The following is a 15321-nucleotide window of genomic DNA, read 5'->3' as shown; positions in this document are numbered from 1 at the left end:
CTTTGCAACCGCATGGACTGCAGCACGCCAGGCCTCTCTGCTCCTCACCATCTCCCAAAGTTTGCCCAAGTTCATGTCCATTGCATCAGTGATGCCATCCAGCCATCTCACTCTCTGATGCCCTCTTCTCCTTCTGCCCTCTATTTTTCCCAGCATCAGGGACTTTTTCAATAAGTCAGCTGTTCACATCAGATGACTTAAATACTGGAGTTTCAACTTCAGCATCAATCCTTCCAACAAGTATTCAGGGTTGATTTCCCTTAAGATTGACTGATTTGACCCCCTTGCTGTCCAAAGGACTCTCAGAAGTCCTCTCCAGCACCATAGTTTGAAGGCATCGATTCTTGGTTCAAAGGCACCAAGACTGTACATTGCACTTATTTCATGGTTTTAATTTCCCAGCAAACTTTGAGGACTTGTTTATATCTATATATCAAATACATTATATTAAACCTATACATTATAGAGGTCATATTCATATTACTTACAAAGGACTAATAATATTCTTTTGAGAATCCAAACTGCTTTGAGATATACTAAAAACACATATATTCATCCTCTCTCCTCCCTCCCCATCTCCCTGCCCACACCCAACCCTCATCTTTCTCCAGATGAGGAAACAGAACAGCAGTCTCAATGGCCTTGCTGAAATTACTAGGTCCTTGTCTGGTACTCAGGTCTTATTCAGCTCAGCATCTGGGGCTTTTCCATCACAGTGCAATGCCTGAGGGCCCCTTCGGGTCCCCTACCCTCCACTCCACCCCATCCTCAGCCCCTGACCATCTACACAATATGCATCTGGTTTCAGGAGCCCCACAGCCTAGCATCATTCTCCTTTCTGCACTAACTTCTCCTGACCTACCTCCACACCTCTGCACAAACTGTGCCTTTTGCTGGGCTGCCATGCCCACATTCCCTTTTAAGGTTTGCTTAACATGCAAAGTTTTAGGCTCTCAAGGCTTCTCCACCCCTCCTATTAGAAGGAAAATCTTCTCTGAGATCCCATGTATTTCGTTCGTAGGTCTCTGATGATCCCAAACACATCCTCCTTTATTCTGTACCGATTTGTATTCAGAGCTTATCTCCTCTGCCATTTCCATCTCAAATTGGTGGAGAACAGAAACCAAGATTGTTGTTCGTTTCATGTACCTACACAGCACCTAACAGTATTTCAAAGAAGGTCCTCGTTTTTAAATGAATTGCATGTTGTTTGTATGGAATGTATATACATGTTTTACTTGCAAAGACTATTAAGACACTGACTTGACAATCATGCATGGGAAATGAGTCTTACCTTCAAAACCCAGCTTTCTTGGCTCTGGTTTAAGCAATAGCCCATGCCTCTTTTTTTTTTTCTATCGGTAGTGGTTCTGTATTTTGCTTCAGTAGAGGAGGAGTAGATAGGAAAGAACTGAGGAAGTTGCAGAAGCATTCAGGTCATACAAACATGCAAAGAAAAATGAAGGAATGCCAGTTCATCAGCCATCTGCCACTTTACCAATGCCAGGAAATTCCGGGCTGCGGTTCCTTATAATGTGAATAATTCACATGATTGTGTTGGAGACTTCCAGCTATGAAGAGCTGTTGCAATATTTGGAAATTAGTGTTTCCGAGTTAAACTGTGAGACAGAAAGCCCAACGAATTCTTCCAGCTTCCACCCGTTACAGGAATCTCTGAGAACCACATTATGTTGGTTTCTGCATGGGGGAGGAAGGCTTGGCATGTTACTGATACTGAAAAGAATTGTTTGTTTTTAACCCTACCTACCATGTGACATTTTATATACAGGTTCTTTTTCCTTTCTTTCTTTTTCTGCTTATTTTTATTGAAGTATAATTGATGTACAGTGTTGTAATAGTTTCAGGTATACAACACAGTGACTAGACATGTATATGCATTATAAGATGATCACCACAATATAAATCTGGTTACCATCTGTCACCATTTAAAGGCATTACCATATTATTAACTACACTCTCTATTATGTATAATATATCCCATGACTTACTTATTTTATAACTAGAAGTTTGTATCTCTTAATCCCCTTCATCTATTTCAGCCATCCCCCACCTCCCATCCCCAGGTTCTTTATAAATCTCCAACCTCTCTACTAAACTTATCTGGCCACTTGAGAAGGGCGTAACTGTCTAATCTGTGTCTTTTCAAGAAACTGAAACTGATTATTAAAAATATCTCCCTCATGCCAGAATTTTATAAAAGCCATTTCGAAATCAAATGACACGTAAACTGAATTAGTCCTTTGAAATATTTACTCTAAAAGTAAACAGACAATCTCTGAAGAATTCTTTGGCTAATCACCCATTTTCCACTAAGAACAAAATCTACATTCAATTAATAAGCCGCCTTAGTTTTCTCTTTAAGTAGACGGACCTACAATGAAAAAGTAAGTGATAATAATAATAAACATATATAAGACCTTCCTTTCACCAGTAGTGCTGAGCATGGAGTATATGCAATTTCACATATCAAAAAAGAACATTTGGGATCAATGAACATGTATCTAGCTCTGGCTTCCCCTCATCTAGGGAAGCCCTCATAGCTCAGTCAGTAAAGAATCTGTCTGGAATGCAGGAGATCCACGTTCAATTCCTGGGTTAGGAAGATCCCCTGGAGAAGGAAATGGCAATCCACTCCATGGACAGAGGAGCCTAGCAGGCTACAGTCCATGGGGTCTCAAGAGTTGGACATGACTTAGCGACTAGACGACCACCATCCCCTCACCTAGGACTTGAATGGGACATTTCCCTTCTCTTCGTCTTGGCTATCCCTCTGTACTTTTGTTTCCTCATCTCTACAAAACAGAGAATACAGCAACCCGCTCCTGATACCGGTTGCAAAAAATAAATCTGATCAAGCAGTCAAATGCTTGTGTGCCTGATATGCTCTGTTGTCTACTTAAGACAAAACACAGTGGAAACAACTGCCTATAATTCTATGTCAAATAACATAGAATACTGACTTGGCAATCATGCATGGGAAATGAGCTTTACCTTCAAAAGATGTATTAATGGACTCAAGGTATATATTTGGGCTTCCCTTGTGGCTCAGCTTGTAAAGAATCAGCCTCCAATGCCAGAGACCTGGGTTTGATCCCTGGGATGGGAAGATCCCTTGGAGAAGGGAAAGGCTACCAACTGCAGTATTCTGGCCTGGAGAATTCCATGGACTGTATAGTCCATGGGGTCACAGAGTCAGACACGACTGAGTGACTTTCACTTTCACTTCAAAATATGTATTCACAGACTCAAGGTACATATTCACAGAAGGAGATATTCATGGTGAGAATACATAGGAAAGCTTTCCTGGCAGTCTTATCCACAGTTTCAGCCTCAAGGAAGGAGAGGAAAACAGGATGACTACCCCAAGAAGAGGGGAGGGACTTCCAGGTTAAGATTCTTAGGCAGCATCATCCAGGAAGGAGGCAGAAATGCAAATTCTCCAGTCCCTTCTGGGACCTACAGACACTGGGGGAGGGGGAAAGTGGCTACCTGTGTTGTGACCAGTCCTATAGTTCATTCTGATGGCCCTCACCCCTCCCTTCCATGACCACCTGTCCTCTTCATCTGGTTAATGCCAACACCTTCACAAGTATAGGTTCAAACCTCATTTCCTCCAGTACTTGCTCAACCAGTACCCCACTCTCGTCCCGCCCCCAGCCCCAGGGCAGGCACTCTGGCCCTGTGCCACACTTGCCTTATCGAGGTAGTAATGACACTTTATCATGATGGCTTGTTTAACTGTCCTCCTGATAACCTGTGCTGGCTCCATAAAGGCACAGACTATGTCTGTTTTATTCTCATCCCTTCAACCTAGTGCCTCGCACACCAGTAAGGCACTTGGCTAGCATTTGTAGAATGAATAAGTAATTTAAAGAATTAACCTGCAGGATTTCCCTGGTGGTTCAGTGGCTGAGACTCCATGCTCCCAATGCAGGGGGGCTTGGAGTTCAACCTCTGGTTGGGGAACTAGATTGCACACACCAAGACTAAGAGTTCACGTGAAGCAATTAAAGATCCCGCATGCCACGACTAAGACCCATGCAGCCAAATAAATACATAAATATTTAATGAACCTGTGAAAGGTATAAAGGAAAGGTATAAAGTATTATAAACTTGACAATATGATATGAAATTAACAGATGCATATAAAGGACCAGTTAGGTAAAGTAAATTTCATGCATGGATTTGGGTTTTGAAAATCTTTGCATTGAAAAATTTTCACTAACACTTTCAAATATATCAATCTCCCACCATATTCACCTGATAAGGCAGTACTTGCTTACTTTTGTATTGTCATTCTTTTTTCTCCATGACCAGAGTCTTCACCTTAGACTTTGGGAGCAATATAGCCCATAAAACAGTACTGAGATCAAATGATGCTGGATGGGCCAGGGGTAGCAGGCAGCGTGCGTGCAGGGGTGGAACCTGTGTCTCTTAAGTCTCCTGCATTGGCATCACTGGCACCTGGGAAGCCCCAATAGACAAGCAGACCTGGGATCCAAACTTGTGTAGCTCTGCTCCAAAATCCAGGCTTTTACCCAATACAGGTGGCTCTAATGGTAAAGAATCTGCCTGCCAATGCAGGAGACATGAGACGCTGGTTTTATCCCTCAGTCAGGAAGATGCCCAGGAGGAGGGCATGGCAACTCACCTCTAGTACTCTTGCCTGGAGAATCCCCATGGACAGAGGAGCCCGGTGGGCTACAGTTTATAAAGGTTGCAAAGAATAGGACATGACTGAAGTGATTTAGCACGCACACACGCAGCCCATAAAAACGGGCAGACAAAACTGTCTTTCCAATTTAGGAGGAGAGAGAAGAAACTTACAGCTAAGATAGGTGGGTGACTTTGAAAAGCCTAAGTCTACGCTTTATTATAAAGAAAAAGCCTCAGGCTGAGTCAGAACACCTGGATTTCTCAGCTCGGACTTCCTTCCTTCCTCCATTCATTCAAAGGTTTTTAAGCCTCTGCTCTGTTCCAGGTCCTACACTTGGATCTGAGCCTTGGACAGTGACCAGCACACACATACACACTCACACACACACACACTCCCTCACCAGAACTAATGTTCTGCTCCTCCACCACGGGCTATGGCCATTCTGACTCACATAGACTCCTGAACCTGAAGGTCCCCCGTCTGCAAAGGGAGGGTTTAATTAAGATGACCACGGCGTCCCCTCTGACACTAACATGACATGATTAAAACAACACAATTACTCTCAGAAGTCAGTTAGCCAAAGTCATGCTTCTCAGGGCCTGCTCACCCACCCCAAAGCCAGAGAGCTGAGAAACCAGACCCTGGAGCATGAGGGCAAAGGGCAAGAGGAAAACTTGCCAGAAGCAGCAAAGTGGGGTCCATGCAGTGGAGAGGCAGCTTTAACTCAATGAGAAGAGTTTAAGACAGACTGCAGGATTTGCTTGAGACCTGGGTAACCAACTTGGTGTCATCTGCTGAACAAGGTTTGAGGAGACGATCAGCTCTAACGCGGCAGGGCTGTAGCTCATTTGTCCCAGTATGAGATAGTAGGATGGCATCATCAAGTCAATGGACATAAGTCTGAGAAAGCTCTGGAAGATGGTGAAGGACAGGGAAACCCGGTGAGCTGCAGTCAGTCCATGGGGTCACAAACAGTCAGACACAACTAAGCGACTGAACAACAACCAAGCAACTGACTCAGTCCCTATACTACCTGAAGCAAGTGTCCTACCCCACAGGTTCACAAACACAAGGCGGCACCCCCACCCCACCCCCAGCAGAAACCAATTCCAAGTCCATGTTGTCATCTGTGCTTTGGACCAACTGGCTGTACAACCTCCTCATTGATTATGGTTTAAGTTACTAGAGTGGCTCAGGGAAACATTTGACTTAGCAGATCACCAGTTTATTATAAAAGGATATAACCCAGGAACAGACAGACGGGAGAGATGCACAGGACGGGAAAAGAGTGGGGTTTCCACTCACCACACATTTCAGGCTCTCACCAACCCAGAAGCTCACCATCTTGTTATTCAAATTTTTAAAGTGCTTAATCTGCGATCTTCCCCCTGGCTCTTCCCCTTCTCAGAGGTGGCTGGGCAAGGCTGAAAGTTTCAACTCTATCCCCACCCTCTTTCAGGCGACCAGCCCATCCTGAGGCTATCCAGGGGCACCACCCGAAGTCATCACCAGATTAGTATTCACTCAAAGGGGGCTCCTCACAGAAAAAGATCCTAAATATTTAGGAAATGTCAGGGGTTTGAGGAACTCTGTGCCAAGAACTGAGGACAGAGACTAAATATATTTATTACACATATATTACATTCCCCTTGTGGCTCAGATGATAAGAATCTGATGATAAGAATCTGCCTGCAATGCAGGAGACCTGGGTTCAATCCTTGGGTTGAGAAGATTCGCTGGAGAAGGAAATGGGAACCCAGTTCCCAGAATACTGGGAATAGGAACTCCAGTATTCTTGTCTGGAGAATCCCATGGACGGGGAAGCTGGCAAGCTACAGTCCATGGAATCGCAAAGAGTCTGACACAACTGAGAGACTAACACTTTCACTTTCTTTTCATACATATATTATACATCATATATTATTGTTTATGTTATATATATTTCTAATTATATTCTACTTCAACATAACATTCACCACTGAACAATGAGAAGATGAACAATGAGCAGTTATACTCGGGATCCTCAAAAAGGATGTCACTAGGACAATTACACCAATCCTAGGGGAAGACTGTCAAAAACAAGATTCACTGGCTAGACAAAAATCAGTTGGTGAATCTTTCAAAATTCTCCCAAAAGAAACAGCCATGTTTTACCCTTATTAAGATGAACAGTTTCTTCCTTTTTTCTTTCTCTTCTACCGTGCCTAATTTTGGTAGCTAATGGCTAAGCCCTGCACATCTCCTGCACCCCGAGAGAGTACTCTGCCGAGTTCACTGGTCCCTACTCCTCCTCCCCTGGGGCACTGACTCTGCCCACCTTGCCTCCTCAGCTCCCGCCCAGGACACCCCAGACTCAGTAGCTGGGCTCTGAGCAAGATGAGTCAGAGCGATAACAGAGGACCTGAAAGGAAAATTCCAGAGCAGGTAGCAACTTTTGTCCCATCTGAGAGCTGTGACAGGTAGTCTTTGGTTAAGGACACAGAAATATACTTTTGTATCACCTGCTGCATGTCAAACACTGAGCCATGCACTCTTGTTTTTATCTCATGTGATCATCATAACAATCCCAGTGAAGCAACTCTGCCGTATTTTCTCCACAACACAGATGAGGGAAGTGGTTCAAAGGTTTTTTACTCTCTGTACAACAGGCATTTTCTCTGTGGTTGGAATGCAGTTATACACAGGGATGTGCACACAAAATGGGATGGAGGAGGGAGCTGGGAAGAGCTGGCAGCTGTTTGAGATGAAAAAGACAAGAAGGCAGGAAGCCTGGGGCACTGCACAGTTGGGTAGAAAAACCCTGAGTTCAAGAAGTTTGGCACAAGGATCTTCAGGGTGAGATGACTGGGCACAGGAACTCAGTTTGCCTGGGGTATCCAGCACCCTCTATTATCCCTCCCTCCTCAAAGAGGCCCTTGGGAGGATTCTGGGTTTTTTTCTCCCTTACAAAGAAAGCTGTGTCAGTAACTGGCAGAGGAACGCAGAGTTTCCATTATAATGTGTATCCTATTATGTCCCATTCCTAAACCCACCTAAAATACTCGAATGCTCAGCTTTACCCAAGCTATCTTTACTTTATTAGATTCCATGCTAAAATACCCAAGCAGTGCTTCTTTTCACAAAGTGCCACGCATCGGAGTTCTTTTTCTCCATAAGGTATTTTACTACTTTGAGCAGTTTTACATTTGACTGCCCCAAAACAAGAAATAGATGAGTTGTGGAAGAGGAAAGGCAGGACCATAATCCCTTACCTGAAAACCTGGAGGTCAGATGTGCCTGGGAATTCAGGCTGCAATCCTCAAAAGGTAACACACGCATTTAGCACACATTTTGTAACACTTAGAAATCAAATTCACTAATATTACTGCAGCCAAAACTTAGCAATATTCAAACTAAGTAAGATAAATAGACACTGTAGAATCCCACACTGGTTCAGGTTAGGTGTTACCCACTAACCCACCAAAAAACCTCAAAAATCTTTCTGTTTTCAGATTTTGGAATTGTCCATAAAGAATTACAGACATGTGCAATCAGTTCAAATACTAGAAAAAAATAGGCAACCTACCCATAATCAAAGACATACCAATTTAAACAACCAAGGTTCCAATTTTTGCCTCGTGTGTGTTAGTCGGTCAGTCATATTCAACTCTACAGTCTGTGACCCCACAGACTGTAGCCGCCTGGCCCTTCCAGGCAAGAATACTGGAGTGGATTGCCATTCCCTTCTCCAGAGGATCTTCCCGATCCAGGTACAGAACCCTGGTCTCCCGCATTGCAGGCAGATTCTTTACCGTTTGAGCTACAGGGAAGTCCTACAGGAATTTTTGCCTTATAAGTTAGCAAATATGTTTTGCAGAGAAAATACCAACAATGTCAAAAGTGAGTCCTTTGACCAATGCTGTGAGAATGTAAAATGCGACACCCTTTAGTCACTAAGGTTGGTGTCCCCAGTGGCCTCAAACATAAATACCTTTGACCCCCAACAATGCCTTTTCAGGAACCCATTTTCTCTGGAAGTCATTGATATCTAGACAAAGCTTTATACATAGGTATTCACCTAAACAATGAGCTTTAAAACTCACTTTAAAATAATTAGCAAAAACTAAAATGGAAGCCCAGTGAGGTAAAATATAGAGAATCCATATAATGGAATATTACGCAGCCACTTTTTGAGCGTATAGAGAAATGGAGAAACCTGTAAGTATAACATTAGGTAAAAAACACAGGGTAAAAAAGTATATTTGCATTAAGATCTCCTCCAAGTGGAAAATACATATAGAAGACCAGGCTGACAGGGGTAAGTGCCTTGGGGTAATGAGATCAAAGGTGATTCTCTCCCTTCTTCTCCAAACTTTAAATCTTTTGGGGAATTCTCCAGAAATATCAAGAGCACTGTGTTTTAGCTGAAGGGAAACAGGGAAAAAAAGGTCTGGCTACTTAACTCCCAGGCAGTGGCAACAAACTCATGAATCCGAGGTGTCACTCCAGACTTTCATATGTTTATAAGGAACCTATGATTGCAAACCATCACCACCTCCAGAATGAAAACTTGTGTGGTCTACATTTATTAGACAATTTGACTGACATTGTAAGTCTAGTCTAAGGGGCACTGTGGGTAAGAAATACAGGGGAAAAAAAGATACACAGGATAAAAGCTATATACCACTTTGCCATTTGCCAATCTCTTTCAGAGGCAATAGCTCATTTGCTCCTCACTAGCAGCCAGTAAGGCAGACAAAGATAGGAGTTGGCACATACCCATTTTACAGGCAAGAATATAGAGGCAGAGAGAATCACATTCCAGAAAGTGCAGGCACACTTTAAGTCCAGGGTTATGACTTAGAGGTTGGTACTCTTTCCACTCTATCATGTCTTTACAGTATTAATGACTTTCTATAAATATCTTTGGGGCTTCACAGGTGGTGCAGTGGTAAAGAATTTGCCGGCCAGTGCAGAAGACATAAGAGAATCAGGTTCGATCCCTGGGTTGGGAAGATCCCCTGGAGAAGGAAATGGCAACCCACTCCACTATTCTTGCCTGGAAAATTCAATGGACACTGGAGCCTGACAGGCTATAAGTCATGGAGTCACAGAAGAGTTGAACACAACCTAGGGACTAAACAACAGCAACAATATGTAAAAGAAAAACCTATTTCTCTAAATATCTTAGAATAAAAAGAAATTCCTCACTAGAGGGCAAAACAAAATGATCTGGTAATAAAAGGCCTCAGAATTGAACAGATGTGAGTCAAGGTCAAAATCCAACATACATACTCAAGTGACTTGTTTAAGTTAACTTCTCAGGATTCAATTTCCTCATCTATACATAGAGGAATAAAATTATACAGCTAACAGGATGCTGTAAGAATTAAATGATCTTAGTACTTAGACCAGAACCTGCCACAAAACAGGTAAAATAAATACTGCATTCCTTCCTCCGAAAAAGAGTAAAGTGCCTACAGGGTACTAACTGCAAATTCCAATTTTAGTCCTGTTAGCCACACCAGATTTACTAACACCAAATCTTTAGAATTACTGAAGTAACTACCCTACAATTCTCAGAAACCACTCAACATAATAGTTTTAACCAGTGACAATTTCAATCATTTTTTATCAATTTTTAAACAACTTCTCTTCTGTCCCAATATGTAATTGAACTTCAACATCAGAGACAAACAATTCTTTAAAAAGTAACAACAAAACTTTTTCCTCCATCACCTGGGTCTTTGATCTCTCTTGTTCAAACTCAACTACTCAAACTCCCAAATAGCAATGGTTGTTTAATTTACTTTGGGGGGATAAGCGGGGAAGATGGGAAATGGCAGGCACATCTTGAATTTTTCATTTCCTCTTTCAATACAATTTGGGCTGGGAAGCCCAAGCCCCAAAGGGTTGCTTTCTCAAAACATCCTGCCCACTGACTATGAATAACATAGATACACAGCCAAGCAGCTACCTGGCTAAAGGACAACCTGGAATTTAATAAAGCTTATCGTGAGCATCTAAATGAGGAGTCAGGAGGCTGGATGGAAGCCCACAGAGCCCCAGGAGAGAGCACCTCTCATTCACCAGTCCCTGGTCCTTTTCAGTCCACTCCTTACTCAAAGGCTATGTCCATTGTCTGCAGAGAAACTAAGCCCTAAGTAACCAGAGAACTTAAAGACATAAATAAGCCAAGTGTGGAAAACCCTTCTGGTGCAGTGGTATACAGTTTCAAATGCTGCTACTAAGACAGAAGCTTAAAGAGGTTCTACTAGGCAGGAAGTCAAAGAGACATTGCCACTACCCATTGTGCACTTAACTGTCCTTATTTTCTCTGCTTCCCAAAGTCTGATAACCCCACACTTAACAATACTATGATGTCCTAAACTCCCTATCCTAGAACCCCAACAAGACACCGAAGTTGATTTCTGTTCTATTTTCTCTCTGAGGAGCAGTGAGGTATAGGGGAAAGAGAATGAACTTTGGAATCAAGCAAGCTGGGTTATCAAAGATAGAGATACATGTAGACACACATACACACACCCCTCCTAATGGTTCTGCCTCTCTGACTGAACGCTGAATGACACACTACCTATGGGATCTTGGACTAATTGTTTAACCTCTCTGGGCCTCAGATGCTGCACTGGAAATAAGAACTTCATAGAATTATGAGAAATAACTATAAAAATGAATATAAAGTGCCCAGCTCAAAGCTTGACAAATAACAGTTATTCAACATTTCTCCCAACTTTCTCCCTACTATCTAAACTAAGCCTACAAACATTAACACTGTCTTAGATTCCATGGGCATCAGATGTTAGCTGCTCAGGGCATCTTTTCTTCATGAAACAGGTCTCAAGCCACACTGGCACATCTGTACTCTGGACCATTTCCTTTTAGATACCTCCTTCTTCTCAAGCGTTATACTGTGTAATTAAGAGCCTTCATCATCACATTCCAGTTTGGAAAGCTGCTGGTGCTCAAAGATCTATCAAAATACATACTCACACTATGGAAGGATTTCTCCTGCTATGACTGATTACATACATCATGTGCTGAATTTTTAACAACTTCCCTTCCAGGTTAAGCTCTTCAAATTCTGGAGCAACTGATTCTAGCCCTGTAAGTACCGTCTACAACCTGAGGTCCGATTTGAACCTGATGAGTCCCCTATCTGGGCTTCCCTGGTGGCTCAGACGTAAAGAATCCACCCGTAGTGCACGAGACCTGGGTTTGATCCCTGGGTCTGAGAAGATCCCCTGGAGAAGGGAATGGCTATCCACTTCAGTATTCTTGCCTGGAAAATTCCATGGACAGAGGAGCTTGGCGGGCTACAGTCCATGAGGTTCCAAAGAGTCAGACACAACTGAGAGACTAACTTTTTCACTTTCATGCCCCTACCTGTCTCAGTAATGGTATGCAGGGTGAAACCCAAAATCTCTTATCCAATAATACATGTCACTAGTGGCCATTTCCTCAGGGTGGTTGGCTGAAGGAAATACCGATCTGCTAATGAAGACTCAAGAGACATACCGTTCTGTTCCCTTCCTAACATATTCTGGTTTCTATGAAAGAGTGAAGACCAGGGAGATAAGCCAGTTTAAAAGCTGCAAGCAAGCAGAGTCTTCTCAGGAGAGAAGAGCAGTATATGTGTTTTTAGGGAGGAGATAGTCATGGTTGGAAGGCTTCCAGTTACTTGCTTATTATTTGGACCTGAAGAGGAGCTACTCAAGCTTGGAAGGGTTTGCTGATGTAAGATTCCAGGCTGTAGTAACCCCAACTGGCCAAGAAGGTATACATTTATTATTTTAACTACTGCTGTGAGGTGGCAATTAAGAGGGGACAAATGGTAAGGAATCCCTAGCGTCTATAGTTATAAAAACAAGAGTGTGAAAAAGGACTTCCGTGAAAGTTACACCTCGTCTTAGATTTCAATTAAAAACTCCTGTTCCATGTTCATCACTGGAGACAGTATTTTATCATCTCTGCTGATGGCTTTCTGCTCTGACCACAGAAGGTTCCTCTTGTGGTGACAGGAATCAACTCAAAGAAGAAGGAAAGGTAAGTTTACAAACTCGCCTTCCCTTTTTCCAAGACTGATGCTAAAATAAAACTTGGAAAGAGAGTGGAACTCCTCGAGGCTTTAATATTTAAATTAAAAAAAAGGGGGGGTGCGGAGAGGAAGCCGGCGACGACAGCGCACCCGGTCGCCGGTGTCACAATCTTCCGCTCGCGGGCCCTTTGAGGACAAGGGCAGGAAAGGGGTCCGCAGGGCTCCGGGTCGCTCTACCCAGGCGGAAGCGCTCCCCAGGAAGGCAAGAGCCGCCCGGGTCCCTACACGCCAGACAGCTCAGAGGTGGGGGCGGGGGGACTGGTAACAGGTTCTCTCAGCAGCAGAGAAGAGAGAAGGCGGGAGCCGAGCGGGCGGGAAGGAAGGGCCGGGAGCCATCGCCACGCGCCGCGCCCGACCCGGGCCACCCCCCGGACAGCCAGATGCTCAGCGCCAGGATCCCGCGGCTGTGCCAAGACCAGGGGAGCTGGGGCTCAGCGGGGGCGGCAGTCCAGATCCCTCGCGCTCTCCTGCGCGCCCCAGCCGCAACAGGGCACTCACCCGAGGCGGCTAGTGGCGAACTCACGGCTCCTCCCACGAAGACAGCAGCGGCGAGCACGGCGGACCCCGGGAGTCCCCGCGGAGCCATCGCTCAGTCCCTTCGCCCTCCTCCCCCGGGGCCCCACGTCCCGGGCTCCGGCAGTGAGTGCAGCTCTGGGGACCGCAGGCGGACGGGGTTAGTCTTGGCAGGGTTCAGCCCCCGCGCTGAGTAGCCCGCCCGCCAGGGCTCCTCCCTCAGGCCCCACCCACCTCAGCCCAGCCCCGCCCCGCCTCTCCCAGCCTAGCCCCAGGCTCCGACTGCACCAGCAGGAGGCACATCCAGTGACCCCGCCCCCGAACCCGCCTACCTCGGCCTGGTCCAGCCTCTCCCCTTCGCCTCCGCTTCCTCTTCAAGCAGGTCCGCAGCTCCCGCTGCCCGGATTAGTCCATGGCCCCGCCCACAGAGCGAGCCCCACCCTCCTGTCCGCGCCCGCGTTCTCCCTTTCCCAGAACGGATGGACAGCCGCTGCCCATTTAGTGCGAGAGCCTGGGGTCTGGGCAGGGTCGCTGGGGCTTGTCCTCCCGGACGCCGAGACTAGACGGGCGTGGGAAGAGAAAAAGACACAACAGGTCTGGAAGCTCTGTGTATGCAGACATGGACAGCGCTGGAATGGGTAGGATCTCTTTTCTCTGCTGGCATCTCTATTCAGGTGGCATTCCCCTCGGTGACTGGTCCGGAGAGGGGCGCTTCACGGGATGTCAAGTTCCAATGTTTGAAAATGAGGAAAGTCAAATCATTTAAATTTCTTCCTATCTCCACTTCCATTTAAGCTGCTCCTGTTGGGGAGAAAAACCTCTACGTATCTCCAGAAACAAACTGCCTTTGTTTTTAGTCGTGTGCCCACATTGCACCTTGCCAATACTTCTACGAAGTAACTCTTCGACTGCTTAGTCACTTATTATCTCTTTGTATCATCACGCCAGCTCTGTGAAGTAAGTAGTACCCTTATTTCACAGGCTAGGAAGTAAACCGACGATGACCAGGCCACCGTGATAAATTCAGATTAACTTGTCTTCATTGTGTTTGCTGTGCCCTCCCCCCTCCCCCAACCTGGCTCAAGGACTGCGCGCACACTACGCGTGAGGTCAGAAGTGAAATTATCATCACAAGGAGCAGCTGATCTCAGAGCCTGTCTCTGAGTAGTTCCCTCTTTGCATGCATCCTCATGGACTGCAACCCACCAGGTTCCTCTGTCCATGGAATTATCTAGGCGAGAATACTGGAGTGGGTTGCCATTTCCTCCTCCAGGGGATTCTCCCAACCCAGGGATCAACCTGTTGTCTCCTGTGCTCCTACATGGGCAGGCAGATTCTTTACCACTGGACCCCCTGGGAAGCCAGTTCCCTATTTACTGCTCTTTGGAGACTCCTTCTGAAACAAAGTGGTCAGGTCTTGAACAAATGTTCAAGAACAACGCAGGAGAATGAGGTGGGCACTGAAAGTTTTCACAGAACAGGCTCTTGCTTGACCTGTCAGTCTTGGATTTTCAAAGGAGGACTCTTTAGTCTCTTCACTGAGTCTTCTACACAGTCTACTAGACTCTCGCAAACATTTGCACTGATGTGGGAATTCCCAGTGAAAGCAGTTTAGGCCACTACCAATGGCTGCAGCTGAGGGATGGCCCTTTGAAGACAAAGCGGGGTATGCGTGTCCTTTGCGCTGCTGTCCACACATCCTGCAGTCTGGCAGGTGAAGCAATTTATTCCAACTCAAATACAGAGTAACAGCAGGAGAAAGAGGCCCGTGTGGGTTTCTAATTTAAAAGAAGAAGAAGAAGGAGTCCTGGGCCTACAAATTAAACTATAGATTATAAGTTGTAGCCAGAACCAGTTACATAATTTGCAGAGTCTCATGTAAAATGAAAACCTTTTTTCAAAATTAAGAATTTCAAGATTGCCATAGTCTGGTATGGAGCCGCTCTAAGCTTGAGGCCCTGTGTACGTCACATACCCATAAAGCCAGTTATGGTTTGGGAACTTAAAATGTAGCCAAATGATTGGACCAAGATAT

General features: G+C 45.0%; 1 protein-coding gene across 4 annotated transcripts in view; it reads right to left on the bottom strand.

Annotated features, from left to right (window-relative positions):
- The window catches only part of RELL1 (RELT like 1), a 77641-nt gene extending 64152 nt beyond the window's left edge, over positions 1–13489 (bottom strand). For 2 of the 4 annotated variants that reach the window (XR_006552284.2, XR_006552285.2), the window contains exon 1: positions 13272–13489. Coding sequence is in view for 2 of the 4 variants with exons in the window: in XM_044946001.2 (XP_044801936.2) it covers positions 13272–13359 (88 nt within the window). In the remaining 2 variants the exon portion in view is untranslated. The remainder of the gene's footprint in view (positions 1–13271) is intronic. The other 2 variants (XM_044946001.2, XM_025290184.3) reach the window with 2 other exon arrangements.
- Positions 13490–15321: the final 1832 nt, after the last annotated feature.

Source organism: Bubalus bubalis, chromosome 7 (assembly GCF_019923935.1).
Source record: "Bubalus bubalis isolate 160015118507 breed Murrah chromosome 7, NDDB_SH_1, whole genome shotgun sequence".
Classification (NCBI taxonomy): domain Eukaryota; kingdom Metazoa; phylum Chordata; class Mammalia; order Artiodactyla; family Bovidae; genus Bubalus; species Bubalus bubalis.
Note: the sequence above shows the minus strand (reverse complement) of the source record. Positions and strands in the feature narration are given on the sequence as shown.